Source organism: Phascolarctos cinereus, unplaced genomic scaffold (assembly GCF_003287225.1).
Source record: "Phascolarctos cinereus isolate Bilbo 61053 unplaced genomic scaffold, phaCin_HiC Scaffold_2;HRSCAF=192, whole genome shotgun sequence".
Classification (NCBI taxonomy): Eukaryota; Metazoa; Chordata; class Mammalia; order Diprotodontia; family Phascolarctidae; genus Phascolarctos; species Phascolarctos cinereus.
Window position 1 is genome coordinate 338227386 of NW_027555625.1, and position 24731 is coordinate 338252116.

Sequence of the window (24731 nt, forward strand, 5' to 3'; positions counted from 1 at the left end):
AGATATTGTTAATAATTTCTCAAATAAGTACTAGCTTCAGTTTATGAAATTACATTTGTTTTGTTTAATTTAAAAAAAACTGATGTTCACACTTACAGATACAGTGGTGATGATGGAAAAATATTATTACAGGGTTTTTGTCTTTACTTGCTACAATTAAATACTTATGTTTATGTAAAAGAAGGAGATAATAGCAATTTTTAAAATTAAACATTCTAACACAATACAATCCAAAAATATACTGATTCAATACTTACATGCTGAGGGATGATGATAGGAAAATATTGAAAGTCTTTATTTTCTGTAATCAAACTATTATGTTTCTGTAAGAGCAGAAAACTATGTATGTACAGTAAAAGCATTGCAGTTTATAACATACAAATCTTAGCCACGGTGTTTCTGGCAGCGTTAATTGGTATTGCATGGTGTGATGGCATGTGTAGTGCAAAGTGCACATGTTGTGTGTTCAGAACCAAGGCTGCAGTAACGTCACACAATGCAACATAGGCAAGCACTGCCAGAAACACCTCGGATTCATTACACATTTGATTTTGAATTAATTTTTGGTTGTTGTGCATTCGGAAACCTTTTAATGTTGCCAAATTTTTCACAACGCCCACATTCAGTTCTGCAACACCATATGGGGTTGTGATCCACAGCTTAAGCAGTGCTGGTCTAAACTTACATCGTATACAAACATATAATGCTTTTATGAATATATATACATGTTTATACATTTACTCATTGCAGTGGTTATCCTGTAAGTTACTCCTTAAATTTGCCTTTTTTTCTCATTTAGTCTGAAAGCTTTTTTCCCTCTTTACAGAGGACGCTATCTACTGGAGATGAAGCGGTATGACCTGGCAACATACACTATTTTCCAACTAGAAAAAATGAACAAAGGTAAATGTTACTTATAACTATAACTGTATAACTACAGTACAGTTTTAAAAGAAACAATGCAAGAAAAATATTTTTGTGCACCTTTTCTGATGCTACATGTGAGGAAAAAAATTCAAGAATTAAAGAACATAAAAAATTTTAGACTTGAAGATGAAAAATGATGTTAAAAGGAAGAGTTGGTAACTGAAGGGGAAAAAAAGTCAAAAGACATATGTCTTAATCCTGGTTCTAGTATTTACTCTCTGAGTGACCTTATACACTTAATTTGTCTGAATCACAGCTTTTTTCATCTGCAAAATAAAATAAATAATGCCTGGTTTTGCATAGAAGTGCTGTGATGATCAGATAAAATAATGCAATGTGAGAGTGCTTTAAAATGATATGCAAGTTCAAAGATATTATTGTTATAGCACTTACACTTCTTGAGGGTAGGCCTTGTTATAGTTTTTGCTTGTATTTGTTTCCCTGGCACTTAGCTCTGTCTCTGGCATATAGTAAGTACTTAATAAATATTTGTTGACTGACTGTTATCATTTCATTCTTCTTACCTTTTCAAGCAGAGTTCAGATAGAAGCAATCTCAAGCCATTTTGCTATCTTGGTGTTATTCTTTTATACTTATTTTCTGATAACTGTTGTGCAGGTGAATGAAATAACTGCGTTGTGTAATTGAATGAGAAGATTGGGATTTATCTATACCATCTAGAGACTTCGTTAGAACAAACATGGTAGCAAATAGATTGACAGGGATGAGATGGACAAAAGCCCATTACCACATGCTTTTAGTTTCTTCTACTAGGTCTCTATATTTTGAAAGCCATTCTTTTATTCCATGTAGTTTGGAGATTATGAGTATTTGGTATGATGACATCTGTTAAGGATTTTGTCCTTAATTTTTTCTGAATCGCTGTCATGTCTGACTGGTTGTGGGCAATAATTTTACTTTTAATGATGATCCAGCTCCAGTTTGGTTTATTTTTTGAGTTCTCAAAGGGAGGGGAGAGGGTTGACAGGGAGGAAGAGATAGAATTTGGAACTCAAAACCATAAAAAGAAATGTTAAAAATTGTTTCAATATGTAATTGGGGGGGAATAAAATATATTAAATAATTACTCTAAAAACCAAAAAAGATATTTGGGGGTATATTTTTGTAGCATGGGAATTAGTTGCTTTTAGTTTATAGAGAATAGTGAGTTTTTAGAGTACAATTCTAGCTGCAGGACTGTCTTTCTAGGTAGCTGACATATGCTAAAAATTTATAACATACAATGTTGCTTAATTTCCATACTATTTCAATGTGTAATATTCTTCAGCCAATAAGTCTGCACTCCCTGAGGTTAACCTTTCTATAATTTCTAATGGTAATGACCTGATCTTAGATAATTATATTAATCCCTCTGTTTCTAGAAATAAATCCATATGATTCAGCCATTTGTTGCATGAGTTTATATGGCTGTCACCCACATTTGGACCTTATAAACCACTTTTATTGACATTTGACAAATTCAAAGGCATATAACTATTGTCAACCATTACTATTGCTCTTCTAAATTTTTGTCTAGTATTTTATTTTCCCCCAGCTACATGTAAAAATAATTTTAACATGTTTTTTAAAACTTTGAGTTCCAAATTCTCTCCCTTCCTCTCTCCTCACCCTCCACCCTCATAGGGAAGGCAAGCAATTCAATATAGGTTATGTATGTGTAGTTATGCAAAACATATCCATATTAGTCATGTTGTGAAAGAAAACATAGACCAAAAACAAACCTCAAGAAGAATAAAGAAAGTTTAAAAAAAAAAGTATGCTTCAATCTGTATTCAAACACCATCAGCTCTTTCTTTGGTGAGAGCTAGGGTTTTTTCATCACAAATCCTTCAGAGTTGTCTTGGGTCATTGTATTGCTGAGAATAGCTAAGTCATTCACAGCTTACAATATTGTCATTACTTTGTACATAGTACATTTCTTTTGCATCAGCTCATGCAAATCTTTCCAGATTTTTCTGAGAGTATCCTGCTCATCATTTCTTGTAGCGTAATAATATTCCATCATAATCACATACCACAACTTGTTCAGTCATTCCCCAATTGATAAGCATCCCTTCAATTTCCAATTCTTGGCCACCAAAAAAGAGCTGCTATAAATATTTGTTGTGTGTCTATGTCCTTTCCTTTTTGTTTTTTTTTTGTCTCTTTTGAGATACAGATGCAGTAGTGGTATTGCTAGGTCAAAGTGTATTCATGGTTTTATATCCTTTTGGGCGTAGTTCCAAATTGCTCTACAGAATGGGTGAATCAGTTCATAATCCCACCAACAGTGCCTTAGTGTCCCAATTTTCCTGCATCCTCTTCAACATTCGTCATTTTCCTTTTCTATCTTATCATCCAATCTAATATGTATGAGGTAATACCTCAGGATTGTTTTAATTCCCATTTCTCCAATCAATTGTGAGAGCATTTTTTCATATGGCTTTAGATAGCTTTGAATACTTCATCTGAACACTGTTTATATCTTTTGATCATTTATCAACTGGGGAATGGCTCTTTTATAAATTTGATTCAGTTCTCTATATGTTTGAGAAATGAGGCCTTTATAAGAGAAAATTGCTTCAAATTTTCTTCACTGCTATTATTACTAACTGTATTTCCCTCCATTGTATTTCCCCCACCCCATTTATTCTATTCTCTCTTTCCTTTCACCATGTCCCTCCTCAAAAGTGTTATGCTTCTTACTGCCCCCTCTCCCAATCTGCTCTCCTTCTATCACCCCCCTTCTCTTATCCTCTTGCCTTCCTACTTTCCTGTAAGATAAAATACATTTCTATACTCAACTGAGTGTGTATGTTATTCCCTCTTTGAGCCAATTCTGATGAGAGTAAGGTTCACTCAGTCCCCCTCATCTTCTCCCTCTTCACTTCCACTATAAAAGATTTTTCTTGCCTCTTTTAGGTGAGATAATTTACCCCATTCTACCTCTCCCTTTACCTTTCTCCCAATATATTCCTCTCTCACCCCTTAATTTTATTTTTTAAGATCTCATCCCTTCATATTCAACTCACACCTGTGCCCTCTGTCTACATATACTCCTTTTAATTGCCCTAGCAATAAGAAAGTTCTTATGAGTTACAAGTATCATCTTCCCATGTAGGAATGTAAACAGTTTAATCTTGTTAAGTTACTTATGACTTTCCCTTCCTGTTTACCTTTTTGTGCTTTTCTTGAGTCTTGTATTTGAAAGTCAGATTTTCTATTCAGCTCTTCTCTTTTCATCAAGAATGCTTGAAAGTCTTCAATTTCAATGAATTTCTATTTTATACTCAGTTTTGAGGGGTGGAGCCAAGATGGAGGAGTGAAAGCAGTGACTTGCTTAAGCTCTCCCCCCAACCCCTCCAAATACTCATAAAAAATGGCTCTAAACAAATTCTGAAGCAGCAGAACCCACAAAAAGACAGAGTGAAACAAATTTCCAGCCCAAGACAACCTGGATGATTGATCAGAAAGGTGTATTTCTCTGGGCTGGGAGCCCAGCACAGCGTGGCCTGGGCGCAGGCCGCAGCGAGCCTGGGCAGGACTGAATCACGGGTAGCTGTGGAGGTTTCCAGACTCCTCAACCCACTAATGCCAAAGACAACTTAAAAGGTCAGTGGGAAAAGTCTGTTTCTGCTGGTGCTGAGAAAGGAAGGCGGGGTCTCAACTTCATTCCCCAAGAGCGTGGTCGGGGTGGGGGGCAGCTGCTTCCCAAGCTTCCAGCCCACAGACTGAGGGGGAATCCAGTGGCTGATCCAAGAGGGATTGCAGGGATCTCTTTGCCAGTGCTGAAGCAGGAATCTCTTCCTTTGCCGTGTGTGGATCTGGGTCACAGTTCTGGGTGGGCGGTGCGGGTGAGGAACACTGGCATGGTGGAGCTTCTAGTGGCTGTGGAGAGGAACCCCTCCTCACAGTTACAGGACAGAAAGGAATACTTGTGGTCACAGGCCAGAAAGGAGTAAACACCTCGCCCCTTATCATACCACCTTGGAAGAACTGAAAATTTACAGGTCCCTACAAGTATCTCTGAAAACAGCTACAAACCCCTGAAGCTTGGGACAGTACATTCTCCACATTGGAAGCAGACTCTTACCTTAACAAAGAGTTTAAAACTCAAGTAATTGGCCGGATCATGAGCAAGCAGGCAAAAAGAGTCAGACTATATTATCTTACTTTGGTGACAAAGAAGATCAAAATATACAACCAGAAGAAGACAACAAAGTCAAAGCTCCTACATCCAAAGCCTCCAAGAAAAATATGAATCAGTCCCGGCCTTGGAAGAGCTCAAAAGGAATTTTGAGAAGCAAGTAAGGGAAGCAGAGGAAAAACTGGGAAGAGAAATGAGAGTGATGCAAGAAAATCATGAAAAACAAGTCAACAGCTTGCTAAAGGAGACCCAAAAAAATACTGAAGAAAATAACACCTTAAAAAACAGCCTAACCCAAATGGCAAAAGAGGTCCAAAAAGCCAATGAGGAGAAAAATGCCCTAAAAAGAAAAATTGGCCAAATGGAAAAGGAAGTCCAAAAGACTACTGAAGAAAATACTTCCTTAAAAATTAGAATAGAGCAATTGGAAGATAGTGACTTTATGAGAAATCAAGACACTGTAAAACAAATCCAAAAGAATGAAAAATTAGAAAACAATGTGAAATATCTCATTGGAAAAACCTGACCTGGAAAACAGATCCAGGAGAGATAATTTAAAAATTATTGGACTATCTGAAAGCCATGATCAAAAAAAGAGCCTAGACATCATCTTTCAAGAAATTATCAAGGAAAACTGCCCTGATATAGTAGAACCAGAGGGCAAAATAGAAATGAAAGAATCCACAGATCTCCTCCTGAAAGAGATCCCCAGAGGAAAACTCCTAGGAATATTGTAGCCAAATTCCAGAGTTCCCAGGTCAAGGAGAAAATATTACAAGCTGCCAGAAGGAAACAATTCAAGTACTGTGGAAACACAATCAGGATAACACAAGATTTAGCAGCTTCTACATTAAAGGACCACAGGGCATGGAATATAATATTCTGGAGGGCAAAGGAGATAGGATTACAACCAAGAATCACCTACCCAGCAAAACTGAGTATAATCCTTCAGGGAAAAAATGGTCATTCAGTGAAATAGAGGACTTTCAAGCATTCCTGATGAAAAGACCAGAGCTGAAGAAAATTTGACTTTCAAATACAGGACTCAGTGGAACATGAAGAGGTAAACAGGAAAGAGAAATCATAAGAGACTTATTAAGATTGAACTGTTTACATTCCTGCATGGAAAGATGATATTTATAACTCATGAGACTTTTGTCAGTATTAGGGTAATTGGAGGAAAAAAATTATATGTATGTATATAGATAGATAGATAGATAGATAGATAGATAGAAGGCACAGGGTGAGTTGAAGATTAAGGGGTCATATCTGGAGAATAAAATTAAGGGATGAGGGAGGATTATACTCAGAGAAGAAGGAAGGGAGAAGTAGAATGGGGTAAATTATCTCACAAAGGAAAAACAGAAAAGAAAAGTCTCTTACAGTGGAGGGGAAGCAGGGGAAGGTGAGATGGAATGAGGTAATCTTATTCTCATAGGATTTGGCTTAAGGAGGGAATAACATACACATTCAATTGGGTATGGAAATTGTCTTACCCTACAAGAAAATAGGGGGAGAAGGGGACAAGAGAGGAGGGGATGATAGAGAGGAGGGCAGATTGGAAAAGGGTGTAATCAGAAGTAAATACTTCTGAGGAGGAACACGTCAAAAGAAAGAATAGAATAAATGGGAGGGCAGAATAGGATTAAGGGAAATAGAGTTAGTTTTTCACAACATGTCTACTATGGAAGTGTTTTGCATAACTGCACATGTACAACCTATATTGAGTTGCTTGCCTTTTCAATGAGGGTGGGTGGGGAGGGAGGAAGAGAGAAAATTTGAAACCTAAAGTTTTAAAAACATATGTTTTTTTAAAAAAAAAGTTTTCACATGCTATCAGGAAATAAGAAATACAGGAAATGGGGTACAGAAGTCTATCCTCCCCTACAGGAAAATAGAAGGGGAAGGGGACAAGAGAAGGGAGGAGAGAAAGAAAAGAGGATGGACTAGGGGAAGGGATATTCAGAATGCATGCCGTCTTGGGGTGGGGGGAGGGTGAGACAGGGTGAAAATTTGGAACTCAAAAACTTGTGGAAATGAATGTTGAAAACTACAAATAAATAAATTTATATATAAAAAAAAGAATTATATTCAGTTTTGCTGAGTAGGCGATTCTTGGCTGTAATCCTACCTCCTTTGACCTCCAGAATCTAAATCTTATGTTATCCTGATTGTGTTTCCATAATACTTGAATTGTTTCTTTCTGGCTACTTGCAATATTTTCTCCTTGACCTAGGAACTCTGGAACTTGGCTATCATATTCCTAGGAATTTTTCTTTGGGGGTTTCTTTCAGAAGATGATTGGTAGAATTTTTTCAATTTCTATTTTACCCTCTGGTTCTAGAATACCAGGGCAGTTTTCCTTGATAATTTCTTGAAAGATAATGTCTAGGCTCTTTTTTTGATCATGGCTTTCAGGTAGTCCAATAATTTTAAAATTATCTCTCTTGGACCTATTTTCCAGATCAGTGTTTTTCCAAAGAGATATTTCATATTGTCTTCTATTTTTTCATTCTTTTTTTTTATAATGTCTTGGTTTCTCATAAAGTCATTAGCTTCCATTTGCTCCGTTCTAATTTTTAAGGAAGTGTTTTCTTCAGTGAGCTTTCGGACTTTGTTTTCCATCTTTAAAAATTGGTCACAATTCTGCTTGTTAAGGCATTTTTCTCCTTATTGGCTTTTTGGACCTCTTTTGCCATTTGGGTTAAGCTATTTTTTAAGGTGTTATTTTCTTCAGTATTTTTTGGGTCTCCTTTAGCAAGCTGTTGGCTTGTTTTTCATGATTTTCTTGCATCACTCTCATTTCTCTTCCCAGTTTTTCCTCTACTTCTCTTACTTGCTTCTCAAAATCCTTTTTGAGCTCTTCCATGGCCTGGGACTGATTCATATTTTTCTTGGAGGCTTTGGATGTAGGAGCTTTGACTTTGTTGTCTTCTTCTGGTTGTATGTTTCTCCTTTTCTCCTTCTCCCAGTATAATCCTCTCTCACCTCTTGATTTTATTCTCCAGATATCATCCCCTTCATTTTCAACTCACCCTGTGCCATCTATCTATCTATCTATCTATCTATCTATCTATCTATCTATCTATGCATACACATAATTTTTTCCCTCCAACTACCCTAATACTGACAAAGATCTTGTGAGGTACAAATATCATTTTTCCATGCAGAAATGTAAACAGTTCAATCATAATAAGTCCCTTATGATACCTCTTTCCTGTTTACCTCTTCATGTTTCACTTGATTCTTGTATTTGAAAGTCAAATTTTATATTCAGCTCTGGTCTTTTCATCAAGAAAACTTGAAAGTCCTCTATTTCACTGAATGTCCATTTTTCCCCCTGAAGGATTATACTCAATTTTGCTGGGTAGGTGATTCTTGGTTGTAATCCTATCTCCTTTGCCCTCTGGAATATCATACTCCATGCCTTCTGGTCCCTTAATGTAGAATCTGCTAAATCTTGTGTTATCCTGATTGTGTTTCCACGATACTTGAATTATTTCTTTGTGACTGCTTGAAATATTTTCTCCTTGACCTGGGAGCTCTGGGGTAGCTATAATATTCTTGAGAGTTTTCATTTTGGGATCTCTTTCAGGAAGTGATTGGTGGATTTTTTTTTTCAATGTCTATCTTACCCTTTGGCTCTAGAACATCAGGGCAGTTTTCCTTGATAATTTCTTTAAAGATGATGTCCAGGCTCTTTTTAATCATGGCTTTCAGGTAATCCAATAATTTTTAAATTATCTCTCTGTAATCTATTTTCCAGGTCAGTTGTTTTTCCAATGAGATATTTCACACTGTCTTCTATTTTTCATTCTTTTAGTTTTGTTTTATTGCTTCTTGATTTCTCACAAAGTAATTAGCCTCCATTTCCTCAATTCTAATTTTTAAGGAATTATTTTCTTCAGTTAGCTTTTGTACCTCCCTTTCCATTTGGCCAATTTTCCTTTTCAAGTAGTTTTTTTCTTCAGTGAATATTTGTGTCTCTTTTTCCATTTGATCACTTCTGCTTCTTAAGGCACTCTTTTCTCATTGGCTTTTTGGATCTCTTTTACCATTTAGCCTAGTGTAATAATCTAGTCATTTAAGGTGTTATTTTCTTCAGTATTTTTTGTGTCTTCTTTACCAAGCTGTTGACTCATTTTTCATGATTTTTTTTATATTACTCTAATTTTTTTTCCCCAATTTTTCCTCTACCTCTCTTACTTGATTTTCAAAATCCTTTTTGAGCCCTTCCATGTCCTGGGACCAATTCATATTTTTCTTGGATGCTTTGGATGTGGGAGCTTTGACTTTGTTGTCTTCTGTGTGTGTGTTTTTATCTTCCTTGTCACCATAGTAACTTTTTATGGTCAATTTTTTTTCCTGTTGTTTCCTCATTTTCCCTATCTATTTCTTGACTTTTAACTCTTTTTTAAAGTAGGGTTCTTCTTCCAGCATGGAGGACACACTGTCTCAAGTTTCAGGGGTTTTGTGCAGCTATTTTCAGTGGTACTTCTAGGGACCTGTAAGTTTTCAGTTCTTCCAAGGTGGTATGATCAAAGGAGAGATGTGTTTACTACTCTCCTGGCCTGTTACTATGATCTGTGAGTGACCACAAGCACTCTTTTCTGCCTTGAAACTGTGACAAGGGTCTCTGCTCCAATGTGGCCACAAGCTTTGGTATGCTAGTAGTGTTCCTCTTCACCCTGGGACTGCCACCCAGGAGTATGGGCAAAACAACAGACTCTTGCCTCAGTGCTAGCAAAGAAACCCCTGTAATCTCCTTCTGACCAGTTGTTTCACCACCTTACTGTGTGTGAGTTGGGAGCTCTGGAAGCAGCTGCTGCCACAGCTAATTCAACGGCTCCCAAGGCCTGCTGCTAGTTTGCTGGGCCTGGAACTGTCCTGTCACAATCTGCGCTGGACTGTGCTTCGCTCTCACCCCGGTGCAACAGATTTCTCCTGCCAACTTTCTAAGTTGTCTTTGGCTGGAAAATTATTTCACTCCCTCCTTTTGTGGGTTCTGCTGCTCCAAGAATTGTTTTGTGGCATTATTTAAAGGTGTTTGAAGGGGTTTTGCTCAAGTGAGTTGATGGTTTTTGTCTGCCATCTTTGTTCCTCTCCCCCCACCCCCGCTGCCATTACTTAGTGAAGTAAAATCTGTTTGTTTCAAGAGTGTTTCTGTAAAATTTTAACCTGCTTAATATGTTCTGAAAATATTTAATAATCTTTTTCCTTATTTTTTGCCCAGATTAGTCTTTTGTGACTACCATACTGTAATATGGTACATGATTCATTAGCATTGAGGGAATTTTGTTTGAACATCTAGATCATTTTACTAGTTCATTTTACTACACCAAAAATAGACATTAAGACTGGCATTGTATATAGCTATTAATTGATCTGCTAGACTCTTAACATATATACCCTCTGCTTTTTTTTTTATAAAGGGATTTTTAGATATTGCTTTTATCTGTTGGTTCAACTTGACCTCAAATTCAAGCTCACAGTTTTTGGTCTCTTTTTATTAAGAACACATTAAGAATTATAAGCTTGTCTAGTCCATATGACATTTTGATGTCACTAGAAAAAGTTTCCATGCCATGAAGTAATAATTTAAGGTATTTTTTAATAAAGCCTTCTAAGTTAATGTTATCCGTTCATCAAGAAATTAATAAGATGCTTTGGTTCAACTCTCTCTCACTTTAAAGTCATACTCAGTTCTATTTAGGAATGATGATAATGGATTTAAGGTAATTCATACAACACTGAGAATTATTTTATCCAATAATTAATTTATCTTCTTTGACCTGACCATGTTCCAGTTTTAGAAGAAAACAAAGCTGGTTTCAATCACCTCTTTTAAGTTAATCATTCTATTGTTGATCATATTAGTAATACATGAATTTTCCATTTTGTATTTGATCCATTTGCATCTTCATTGTGATAGAGTATCATCACTGTCATTTTATTCTTCTTTTTCAGTGGTGTATAGCTAGAAATGATCCTGTGACAAGTTACTATCCTGCTGTTACTCTTTTTATATTTAGTGTTCTAAAAATTGTTTCACAGATAAAGCAATTTATTATAGTTGAATAAAAGTATTATGATTTAAGTTAATTCTTTGTAAGCTCACTGAAAGCATCATCAGCATAAATCCAGCATTGGATAAGAAAATAAGAATCATACGTACCTCATCTTGTTTCCACAAGATTTTTATCTTTTCTGCTAAGTCTCCATATTTTAAATGTTTTTTCATTACATGTAACTTATAAATTAAGAGCACTTGGAATGGCAATATCTATTAAAAACATTCTTTCATGTTACATCCAAGTGATTTGAGGCAGTAGTTTGGCTAGTAAATAGTGGTATGGTCCCAGTACAGTTTATTGGTTGTGTTATCTAAGATATTTTGAGGTCTAAATTTGTAATATGGGGATTTGTCGTTTGTTAATCCCCGAAAGACAGTGAGCTTCTGATGTTTAAGGTTAGCCACTAGGTGATAGGCATTCAATAGAGGCTAAATTTGTATATCCTACAGATAATGTGTTGCATAGTTTTTACCATTTATTTGAATAACCTACATTGATTACTAAGTCTCTGATCTTCGTGGGCAGTCTGTCTATAATTTCTAAATAGCAATAACGTCATTCTGAATTACCACCATAAACCCATTTGTTTCCACAAACAAGTCCACATGACTCAGGCATTGGTTCTGTTCTTCTTGGTTGTCATATTGTTGGCCAAGTTTACATGGATATAGCTCCTAGAGGACCTTTTGATTCTATTCTTGGATCTTAGCAATTTCATAAACTTCATCCAGAGGCAAATCATTTTCATTTAATATTCTACAAATCTAATTACATGAATTTTATTGCACTTTACTTTTTATTGCTATTTGAACTGATATTAGGCATTACAATTGCTCTATCAAGAAAGTGCTTCCCAAAATCTTTCTTAGGTTTTTGACCTATTGATCATGTTCTCTAAGAATGTCTATCAATCCTCTTCCTCTGTTTTAGCAAGTAAGTGTTCAACTTTCTATAGCTGCCTCAAAGGTGATAGTCCCTGTGTTTCATTAACATTGTACGGGTCTTTGTTGGGATAATTTCCAAATTTGTTGGTCCATTTTACAGATCTAAAGGTATGTTTTAAGATTGGTATTACATAGGTGTTAATTGCTTTGAACTTGTTCTTTCCAGTCAGCATTGATAACAGAATACTGATAAGTATCTTGATATATTCTGTCACAGACTTCCCTTGATACTCTTAACCCAGACTATTTCTTAATTGTGTTTAATGTTTTCTACCATTTCTTACTAGCTGTATGACTCTGGGCAAGTCACTTAACCCTTATTTGCCTCAGTTCTTTTTTTAAAACTTATTTTAATTTCTTTTTTTAACATGTGTTTTTAAAACTTTGGGTTACAAATTTTTTCCCTTCCTCCCTCCCCACCCATCCTCATTGAAAAGGCAAGCATCTCGATACAGGTTATAGATGTGTAGTCATGCAAAACACTTCCATAGTAGTCCTGTTGTGAAAAACTAAGTATATTTCCCTTCATCCTATCCTACCCCCCATTTATTCTATTCTCTCTTTTGACCTTGTCCCTCCTCAGAAGTGTTTGCTTCTGATTATCCCCTCCCCCAATCTTCCCTCCCCTCTATCAACCCCTTGCTCACTTGTCCCCTTTCCCCCTTATTTTCCTATAGGGTAAGATAGATTTCCATGCCCCAATGTGTATGTTATTCCCTCCTTAAGCCAAATCCTATGAGAATAAGATTCACTAATTCCCTCTCACCTTCCCCCATTTCCCCATCACTGTAAAAGCTTTTTCTTGTCTGTTTCATGTGAGATAATTTACCCCATTCTACTTCTCCCTTTCTCCTTCTCCCAGTATAATCCTCTCTCACCCCTTAATTTTATTTTCCAGATATCACCCCTTTACCTTCAACTCACCCTGTGCCCTCTATCTATCTATCTATCTATCTATCTATCTATCTATCTATCTATCTATCTATCTAACTGTCTATACATACTTACAATTTTTTCCCCTCCCACTACCTTAATACTGACAAAGGACTCATGAGTTACAAATATCATCTTTCCATGCAGCAATGTAAACAGTTCAACCGTAATAAGTCTCTTATGATTTCTCTTTCCTGTTTACCTTTTTCATGTTTCACTTGAGTCTTGCATTTGAAAGTCAAATTTTATATTCAGCTCTGGTCTTTTCATTGGCAATGTTTGAAAGTCCTCTATCTCACTGAATGATCATTTTTCCCCCTGAAGAATTATACTCAGTTTTGCTGGGTAGGTGATTCTTGGTTGTAATCCTATCTCCTTTGCCTTCCGGAATATTATATTCCATGCCCTGCGGTCCCTTAATGTAGAAGCTGCTAAATCTTGTGTTATCCTGATTGTGTTTCCACAATACTTGAATTGTTTCTTTCTGGCTGCCTGCAATATTTTCTCCTTGACCTGGGAATTCTGGAATTTGGCTACAATGTTCCTAGGAGTGTTCCTTTGGGGATCTCTTTCAGGACGTGATTGGTGGATTCTTTCAATTTCTATTTTGCCTCCTGGTTCCAAAACATCAGGGCAGTTTTCCTTGATAATTTCTTGAAAGATGATGTATAGGCTCTTTTTTCGATTATGGCTTTCAGATAGTCCAATAATTTTTAAGTTCTCATTCCTGGATCTATTTTCCAGGTCAGTTGTTTTTCCAATGAGATATTTACATTCTCTTCTATTTTTTTCATTCTTTTGAATTAGTTTTACAGTGCCTTGATTTGTCATATAGTTACTAGTTTCCAATTGCTCCATTCTAATTTTTAAGGAAGTATTTTCTTCAGTAAGCTTTTAGACTTCTTTTTCCATTTGGCCAATTTTGCTTTTTGGGGCATTCTTCTCCTCATTGGCTTTTTGGACCTCTTTTGCCATTTGGGTTAGGCTATTTTTTAAGGTGTTATTTTCTTCAAGGTTTTTTTGGGTCTCCTGCAGCATCACTCTCAGTTTTTCCTCTACTTCTCATACTTGCTTCTCAAAATTGTTTTTGAGCTCTTCCATGGCCTGGGACCAATTCATATTTTTCTTGAAGGCTTTGGATATAGGAGCTTTGGCTTTGTTTTCTTCTGGTTGTATATTTTGATCTTCTTTGTCACCAAAGTAAGATAATATAGTCTGGCTCTTTTTGCACTGCTTGCTCATGATCCCGGTCAGTTACTTAAGTTATAAACTCTTTTTCAAGGTAGGGGTCTGTTACAAATGTGAAGAATGTAGTGTCCCAAGCTTCAGGGGTTTTGTGCAGCGGTTTTCAGAAATGCTTCTGGGGACCTGCAAATTTTCAGTTCTTCCAAGGTGTTATGATCAAGGGCAAAGTGTTTACTGCTTTCCTGTCCTGTGCTCTGCTCTATGAGTGACCACAAGAACTCATCTGTCTTGGAACTGTGAGGAGGATTTTTTCTCCACAGCCACTGCAAACTCCACCATGCCAGCACTCCTCCTAGCCCCAGAACTGCCACCAGGAACTGTGACCCAGATCCAAGCATGGACAAAGCAAGAGAATCCTGCACCAGCAGAGAGATCCCTGCAATCCCCCTCTGATCAGCCACTCGATTCCCCCTCCATCTGTGGGCTGGAAGCTCAGGAGGCAGCTGCTACCCCAGGGCTGAGCTTGGGGAATGGGCCTGGGACCCCATGCTTCTCTCTCACGTAGAAATAGACTTCTCCCACTGACCTTCTAAGTTGTCTTTGGCATTCATGGGTTGAGAAGTCTGGAAACAGCCACAGCTGCCTGCGATTCAGTCCTCTGAGGCCTGTTCCAGGTTCGCTGAGGCCTGCACGCCCATGCGGAACTGCATTCCTCCCCCAGCCTAGTGCGATATACCTTTTAGATCAACCATCCAGGCTGTCTTACGCTGGAAATTTGTTTCACTTTGTCTTTTTGTGGGTTCTTCTGCTTTAGAATTTTAGAGCCATTTTTATAGGTATTTGGAGGGGTTTGGGGGAGAGCTCAAGCAAGTCACTGCTTTTACTCCACCATCTTGGCTCCACCCTCCTGCCTCAGTTCTTCATCTATAGAATGGGGACACACTGGAGAAGGAAATGGAAAACCACTCTAGTATCTTTGCCAAGAAAACCCAATGGACAAATCCATGGGGTCACAAAGAAAGGAGCAGCTAGGTGGCACGGTGGATAAGAGTGTTGGGCCTGAAGTCAGGAAGACTCATCTTCCTGAGTTCAAATCTGGCCTCAGACACTTTCTAGTTATGTGACCTTGGGCAAGTCACTTAATTATGTTTACCTCAGTTTCCTCATCTGTAAAATGAGCTAGAGAAGGAAAGGGCAAACCACTCCAGTATCTTTGCCAAGAAAACCCCAAAATGGGATCATGAAAAGTCAGACGTGATTGAAATGACTGAACAACAACTGTTTACTCATATTTTCAGCCTCACTTCTTGGATTAGGATTTTGTATTAGATTACTCTTCTCAACATCCTAGGATTGTTTGGGTAGGACTTGTTTAATTCTGCCCCTTCTGTATTCTAGACACTACTACTATTGCTAATTTACATGGGATGGTTGGCATTAAGCCCACCCTCTTCCTCAATCCTTATTTTCCATCTCTGCCTTGTTGTAGCCTACTGTGGGCTCTGACCTTGAAGGGTATCTGTCTTCTTTTCCTCAAAGGATCATTCCATTCCTGCTATGGCTCTGACAGGGGTGTTGGAGTTTATGGTATTCTCAACAGCCCCCTGGCAATGATGTCCAGACACTTGTCTCCTGTTATGACTGCCAGTGCCAGGACATGATTCTCTGAGTAGTCTATGGTGGCCCAAGTACCCTATTTCTCTTCAGATAGGCCAGGGCTGAGATGTGAGTTCACGTCCTCCATTACTAGAGATTGTGTTGGCTTGTTTCTAGTTGTGGAGACTCACAGCTTCACTATTACTAAAGAGATATCATTGTCCTTATTAGGGAAATGCTTTCTAGTCCCAGTGCCCTATCAGTTGGGAGCCAAAGTGGCCCACAGGTGCCCTGAAGAGGTCAAACTCAGATTCTATTAACAGAGAGAAGCTCAGTACTAAGAGATAAGTGGTGAAATGCAGCCGCAAGATCAGACAACTGACCTCTACCATCTGTAAGAGACCAGCAGGAAGCAGGCCCTAGAGAAATAACATAAGATGTTACCAGAAGATAGTGGCAGTCTTGCAGCATGGGAGGTATGAATTGCTTCTGCATGCATATACCATGGCTGTGCATATTCCCTATATCTGTGACCTTTCACAAATAAGTCTTGGTCACAAAAAGACCACAATTGCCACCTCCTATGCGAGACATTTCCTGATTCCCCTCAAACTGAGAGGGCCTCCCAAATCACTTTGTGTTTACTTTCTATAAAGTTTGCATTTACTTACTTGTCCGTGTGGTGTTTTCCCCAACAGAATATGTTGTATGTGTAACTTCTAGATCTGTGCCCCTCCCTTCCTGCTATAGAACTGTGTCTATTCTTCCTGCTGATGATGGGCATATTTAAAAGGGAGTAAGATTCAGTTTTATGGGGGGAATGTTCATTATTAATTTTCTCATTAGTTTTTTGCTTTGAACTAAATTCATCTCAAATTAAACATCATAAAAGAAAACTCATATCTTCCCTCCCAAAGCCCACCTCTCTCTCCCCTATTTCTATTGAGATTACTACTCTTCTTCCGGTCACTCAGCTCTGCAACCTAGGGGTTATCCTTGATGCTTCTCTGTCACTGCACACCTCTGTCTCCAGTCACTGACAAATCTTCTCAGTCCTATCTCCACAACATCCTTCACCTCATCCCTTTCCCTCCACACGTAACACCATGGACCACATTGTTCAGGCTTTCATTACCTTTTGCCTGGGTCATTTCATGAGCCTACTAACTGGGCTCCTTGCTACAAATGGCTTCCCTCTCCAATCTATCCCCTCCACCATTGCAAAACTGATATTCTGAAAGCACAGTTCAGATGACATCATTTTCCTGTTCAACAAGCCCCAGGACTCCTAGCTGCTTCTTGGATAAAATCTGAACTCCTTAGTTTGAGATTTAAAGTCCTTTACACTCTGGCTCCAGGCCACTTTTCCGTGCTTATTATATATTACTCCCCTTCATGCACTCTTATGTTCTAGCCAAATAGACCTGCTTACTGTTCCTCACATAATGACATTCCACTTCCCATCTGTATGCCTTTACATAAGCTATAGCCCACACCTAGAATACACGTGCTCCAGACCTTCATCTCTTTAGAATCTCTGACTTCTTCCAAAGCTTTGTACAAATGCCCTCCCCTACATGAGACCTTTCCTGATCCCCCGATTAATAATGTTCCTCCAAATTACTATGTATATATTTTGTATTTACTAATCTTTCTACATATTGTTTTCCCAAAAAGTATACAAGTTCCTTGAGGACAGGGACTCCTTGGGGTTTTTTTTTTGTCTTTGTATCTCCAGTGTCTCACACATAGTAGGTAATAACTCATTGTTAGTGTTTATAAAGTGCTTTAAGGTTTGCCAAGTGCTTTGCACATAGTTTCTATTTGATCCTTACAACAAGGTAGGTACTATTACTACCCCAATTTTATGATGAAGAAACTGAAGCTAAGTGAGATTAAGTGGCTTGGCCAGGGTCACACAGTGAGTAAGTATCTGAGGCAAGATTCAAATTCAATTCTTATTGACTCTAAACCTAATATTCTACTCACTGTGCCACCTGGTTTGCCGACTGATGGTTTAGTTGGTTGCTTGTGTTCTTTGCCCAACTAGTAAAAGTATTAGTGGGGGCTCACGAGTTATAATTTTGACTGGATTTAAATCCACAAAGTAGCTTAAACTTGGGACTGTTCTTGTGCCAGAACTCATTCTCTAGGTTCCCTCTCCCTCCAAAGGCCCATCAATCAGTACTGCTCTTAAGCAAACACAGATTGCTTGAATCTCTGAGTACAGGGAACACAGAAGTCAGCAAATTGATTGTTGAATGGTGCTTCTGGTTGCCCCAGTTCCCATTTAGTATAGATGATAGAAATCCTTTTTTTTCCCTTTTTTTGGTTAGTGTAACTGGCATTGTTTATTAGTTGCTTATAATAAAGAGGTCTTAATATAATACTTATGAATTAGTTGGTATGGCTGTAATATACAATTCTTGAGTTACAAGATTTTCTCAAAACAATCTTTTTCTAAGAACTAAGTACCATTCTGATATTACATGAACTAGAAAAAGGTGACATGAAATATTTACAGAAAATTTCCTTCACTTGTAGGTTCCTTGGAGTTGTCTCCTGTTCAGCAATCATTGGTTTTTTCATTTTGTAATCATCACACAGAAGCTATAAAAATCTTATTTTCAGTCACATTGTGTAAGCCAGAGCCTGCCATGTACCTGTTATTAGGAAAAACCCAAATGAAGGCCAAAAAAACACAGGTGAGAAAATTCAACAGTAATTTTTATTAAATGTGTTGATAGAATCAATATGCTATATTTAACATTGCTGTTTAAATTTATAGTGGAGTTTTCTCTTTCCATATAATGCCTTACTTTATGGGACTTGGAAAACTACTATAGGAAGTCTAACTAAGAGGGTTCATGATGGCATGGAGGTGATTTTGGACTCTTGGAAGTAGAGCACAAGATTTTTTAGCGCTTACCAAACTAAAAAGGTTCTGAATATAAGCCCAACAACAGACCCATCTGAAGACTATCCTAATTAAATTCAGAGATTCATCATCAGTACATTGGTTTCAGGGAGATTTATTTTTCAATCCCTAATTTATAATAATTCTATTATAATAATTATTATTTATAATAATTATATAATTTTTATTATTATAATTTATAATAATCATAAATAAATTATAATAATTATAATAATAACATGCAGGGAATTTGATCTGATCTTGTGAAAGGAATGCTGACAAAAAACACCAATCCTTGAAGTATTGAAGCATGAACCATTTTTAATAGCTCTTGTATCAGGATGGTTTATCAGGATGAGAGCTTATGATAACTAGTCTAGCTCAGAGATAAGCAAACTATGGTCCACTGGCCAAATCTGTCCTGCTGGATAATGGTTTTTATGTTAACTCTTAACTTGAAGACTGTACAAAAACAGGCAGTGGGATAGATTTGGCCCTTGGGCCATGATTTGCTGACCCCTGATCTAGTTGATAGCAGTTTCATTGGCTCCATAGTTTGGAGAAGGGACAGACTAGAAGTAAGAAGCTCAATTAGAAGGCTCTTATAGTAGGTGGTGAGAACCTGAACTAGAATAGTAGCTTTCTCCTTCTCCCAGTACATTCATCTCTCACTCCTTAATTTTCTTTTTTAGATATCATCCCTTCATATTCAACTCACCCTGTGCCCTCTGTCTATATACATTCCCTCCAACTACCCTAATAATGAGAAAGGTCTCATGAGTTACAAATATCATCTTTCCATGTAGGATTTTGTAAACAGTTCAATTTCAATAAGTCCCTTATGATTTCTCTTTCCTGTTTACCTTTTCATGCTTCTCTTGGGTCTTGTATTTGAAAGTCAAATTTTCTATTCAGCTCTACTCTTTTCATTAAGAATGCTTGAAAGTCCTTTATTTCACTAGTTCATTTTTTTCCTCTGAAGGATTATATTCAGATTTGCTGGGTAGGTGATTCTTGGCTGTAATCCTATCTCCTTTGACCTCCAGAATATCTATTCTAAGCTCTCAGATCCCTTAATATAGAAGCTGCTAAATCTTGTGTTATCCTGATTGTGTTCCCATAATACTTGAATTGTTTCTTTCTGGCTACTTGCAATATTTTCTCCTTGACCTAGGAACTTTGGAATCTGGTTATCATATTCCTAGGAGTCTTTCTTTGGGGGTTTCTTTCAGGAGATGATTGGTAGATTCTTTCAATTTCTATTTTACCCTCGGTTCTAGAATATCAGGGCAGTTTTCCTTGATAATTTCTTGAAAGATTATGTCTAGGCTCTTTTTTTGATCATGGCTTTCAAGTAGTCCAATAATTTTAAAATTATCTCTCTTGGATCTATTTTCCAGGTCAGTTGTTTTTCCAAAGAGATATTTCACATTGTCTTCCATTTTTTCATTCTTTTGGTTTTGTTCTATAATGTCTTGGTTTCTCATGAAGTCACTAGCTTCCATTTGCTCCATTCTAGTTTTTAAGGAAGTCTTTTCTTCAGTGAGCTTTTGGACTTCCTTTTCCATCTGACCAATTCTGCTTTTTAAGGCATTTTTCTCCTTATTAGCTTTTTGGACCTCTTGCCATTTGGGTTAGGCTATTTTTTAAGGTGTCATTTTCTTCAGCATTTTTAGGCTCTCCTTTAGCAAGCTGTTGACTTGTTTTTCATGATTTTCTTGCATCACTCTCATTTCATTTCCCAATTTTTCCTCTACTTCTCTTACTTGCTTCTCAAAATCCTTTTTGAGCTCTTCCATGGCCTGGGACTGATTCATATTTTTCTTGGAGGCTTTGGATGTAGGAGCTTTGACTTTGTTGTCTTCTTCTGGTTGTATGTTTTGATCTTCTTTATCACTAAAGTAAGATTCTATGGTCTGACTTTTATTTTTTTTTTTTGCACAGTTTGCTCATGTTCCCAGCCAATTACTTGAGTTTTAAACTCTTTGTGGAGGTAGGGGTCTGTTTCCAGTGTGGAGAATGTACCGTCACAAGCCTTGGGGATTTTGTGCAGCTATTTTCAGAGATACGTCTAGGGACCTGTAAATTTTCAGTTCTTCCCAGGTGTTTACTCCTTTCTTGGCCTGTGCTGTGGTCTGTGAGTGACCACAAGCACTTTTTTCTGCATTGGAACTGTGAGGAAGATTTCTTTTCCACCACCACCACTGCATGTTCCACCACACCAGCACTGCTCCTCACCCCAGGACTGCCACCTAGGACGGCAACCCAGATCCAAGCAAGGGCAAAGTAAGAGAATCCTGTCTTAGTGCCAGCCAAGAGATCCCTGCAATCCTCCTTTGAGTAGCTGCTTGATCCTCCCACCATCTGTGGGCCAAGAGCTCCAGAAGCAGCCACCACCTTGGGGCTGTGCCAGGGCTGGGGCTGGACAGAGATGCTTTCTCACCTAGATCCAACAGACCTTTCCTACTGACCTTCTAAGTTGTCTCCAGCATTTGTGTGTCGAGAAGTCTGGAAACTACCACAGCTGCCTGTGATTCAGTCCCCTGAGGCCTACTCCAGGTTTGCTGAAGCACTGTCTTTGCCTGCAAGGCCCACACTGAACTGTGCTCCTCTCTCCACCCAGCACAACAGACCTTTCCTGCCAGCGTTCCAGGTTGTCTTGGACTGGAAATTTGTTTTACTCTGTCTTTTTGTGAGTTCTGCTGCTCTATAATTTGTTTAGAGCCATTTTTTCACAGGTATTTGAAGGGATTTGGGGGAGAGCTCAAGCAAGTCACTACTTTTATTCTGCCATCTTGGCTCCGCCTCCAAAGATGGCTTTTTTTCCCCAAGGCAAAGAGGTGAAGTGACTTGCCCAGGGTCACACAGCTAGTAAGTATCAGGTATCTGAGGCCAGATTCAAACTTAAGTCTTCCTGAATCTAGAGCTGATGTTCTATCTACTGTGCCATCTAGCTGCCCTTACTTTTATTTTTAAAAAGCAAAATAAAAATTGATTAAAAATTAATATTATGTCAGATTTTTTTCATAAGTACTCTTTTGTTATTAACTAGACCCATAGTATTTTGCTTCCTCAAATCACTAGGGAATACGGCTTGAAATAGAATAATTGTTTTACTTGATTTTCAAGGAAATAATTCTTTAATATTTTCAGGAACTTTTTAAGCTAGTACTTCTAAATTTTAATTTTCTAAGAAAATTCACCCAATTTATTTGCCATAAGCATACTACAATAGTTTGTATGTTGTTATGGAAAGAATATTAGATGAAGGGTCAGGAAATTTAGTTTTTAGTTCTTGGCCTGACACTGCCCAGGTAAGTGACTAACTGTATGCTACAAGTTACTTAACTTCTCTGGATCTTTTTTAAATGAGAAAGTTAGACTGTATAATCTTTAAGATACCTTTCAACTCCAAAATTCTGTAATTCTAAACAAATAATAAAAAGGTTTCACTTTTTTATCATTGTAGAATGCTGTGATAACTTTTAAAAGGGCTTTGGACATAACAACTGCTACAGACAGGACACCAAAGGGATCATTTCTGTCCGCGGAATGTTACTATCACTTAGGTCTTTGTTACATGGAGGAAGGGAATCCCCAATTGGTATTTTCTGAGATTTTTTAAAAATATATGTATTTGCTACTTTTAGAAGCTGTTAAGGAACATGGCATCTTTTGGTTTTACACAAGAGCCCCACTTATAAAGGTTATATCCCCACAAGGTAGTCTAAGACTTCTATGACTTGGCAATATACAACATCAACAGTGTTATAGCTTCTGTGATAAGCCAAGCTCAAGAAAGTTACATAAATATTATTGAGCCAACTCACTTAATCCTGGTTCTAACCTATCTAGATATTATTATTCAGTAATGAGACTTGATGTTATTCATTGTAATGATTTATTATCATCGTGATATCATTATTCAATAATGATTCTTCATGTCTATTTCATGACTGGTATCTTAGTAAAAAATATTCAATATATATTCAATAGCAAGTCTAATTCCAGAAAATATTTTTATAAAATAATCCAACTCTATTTTATGAAGCCATCTTTTTCCTGAAACACATGTCTCAGTGTGATGAAAAACATTATACTGGATAGTGACCAATTAGCTTCTCTGTACTGGCAATTATGGTGGTTGATTAAATTGTGTAGAACTTAGCCATTAAGATTAGCAGTTTGACAACAACCATGTGATTCTGCAGCTAATACTTGGTGTTCTTTTATTAATTATAAAAGCTATTAATAGCTTAAAGCTACACCAAGCCTTTTGGGACACTGTATAGACAACCTTGAGCATTATGTATTAAAATTCACACTTCAAATTTGTGACCATTATCTTACACGTTAAAAATAAAAATAATATACAATAGCATATGGATAATGCAATGGGTACTTCCTTCATCCTTAAATAGACACTCGTGTACATTTGTAATTTCATGGGCCAGTGTCTATGGAGTTGGTCAGTATTCTAAATTTACAGCTTAACAGAAGAATCCATGGGTATTCTTTATGTTGTGTGTCCCATTTTACTATACTCTTGCATTAACTTTTGTATATTTTGGCCTAAAGGTCACATTAGTACTTGAGAAGGCCACATGTTAGTTATTCCAACAAGAAATTCCAAAGAATCTAAGGTTCATTCTTTGGCCTCCTGCCTTTTTTCTTTGTTTGTTTGTATCTTCTGAATGGTCAGAGCCCAACTTTAATTTAAACACACAGACACCCACACATTTCCTAAATACCCACTGCCTATTAGGCACTGTGCTAGGCACTGAGGATACAAAAATGAAAGACAACTCTTAGTCCCAGTCCTTGAAAAACCTTACATATATTGGTATTTTAAGATCTTAGAGCTAGAAATAAATACTTTTGAAGCATAATAATTGAAATTTCATTCCTGATTCTCATTTGATAACCATTAATAGAGATTCAAAAGAGCTCCGCTGAAAATTAACCTGGCATTCCTTTTTAGTGTGAGCAAAAATTAAAATTAGTATATTAACAACTATGGTAAAGCTGATAAGGTTGTGGGTACAAGTTCCAGCTTTGTCACCTAGTAAACTATGTCAATATGAGCAAGCCATGTAATATAGTTGATTGATTTTCAAAATCTGTAAAAAATAGTTAATCATACCTGTTCTGCTTCCCTCACAGGGTTATTTCAAGTATAACATAAAACAATATGTGTAGGAAACATTTTTGTAACTGTAAAGTACTATGTAAATAGAAATTAATAATAATGCAACATTATTATTACTACCCACACCATTCAAGTGAGAAGTAATTATTTTTCTAAATATGTTAATCATTGTTTAGTATTTATTAGCTCAATTGCAAATGTTTTGCAAAGCAACATATAGTAAATACGTCTGTAAATAATTATAGAATATTACTTAATTTATATATTTTTATTTCTATTTGCTTTATATAATGTCTTTTTAAAAAAGCAATAAAAGTATCCATAGGACAGAATTATTGTTTTAAAATTCACATACTATTTTGTTGGCCTTTCAAAAGTGATGGCATATGGTTTATTGATTTAAGTTGTTTCTTTTTTATTATATGACCTTTATAGGCCTTTGACTTTTTTAACAAAGCAGTGAAAGTATATCCTGAATATGCTGAGGCCTTTTATCAACGAGGACTTTGTAGAGTGAAACTCCAGAAGGATAAATGTGTGCAGGATTTCAATCGGGCAATTACCATCAATCCAAAACATTATCAGGTATTTGAATTTTCACTGCTTATGATTTCAATGCATGTAAATGTTGCTAAATAGTTTAAAAGTTCATTGAAATCCTAAGACCCTTTGATCTTTGATTTGCCATTCTAACTTAATTCGATCAATAACCACAATTCATGTACTTCTCTATTAACTTTTTTTAAAAAATAGACAAATTTTGCCTTTCTTCACTCTATGTGCTACTTATAGATTATTTTTGGCTCACTAAATTGAAATACCAGAATTAGTAGTGTCCTTAGAGACCTGAACCCTGTAA

The 24731-nt window shown here is 36.9% G+C and overlaps 1 protein-coding gene across 1 annotated transcript in view; it reads left to right on the forward strand.

Annotated features, from left to right (window-relative positions):
- TTC6 (tetratricopeptide repeat domain 6) overlaps window positions 1-24731 on the forward strand; it is a 286301-nt gene that overhangs the window by 198745 nt on the left and 62825 nt on the right. The window contains exons 16-19 of the mRNA XM_078149180.1: window positions 827-903; window positions 18351-18511; window positions 22193-22327; window positions 24308-24457. Coding sequence (XP_078005306.1) covers window positions 827-903; window positions 18351-18511; window positions 22193-22327; window positions 24308-24457 — 523 coding nt within the window. The remainder of the gene's footprint in view (window positions 1-826; window positions 904-18350; window positions 18512-22192; window positions 22328-24307; window positions 24458-24731) is intronic.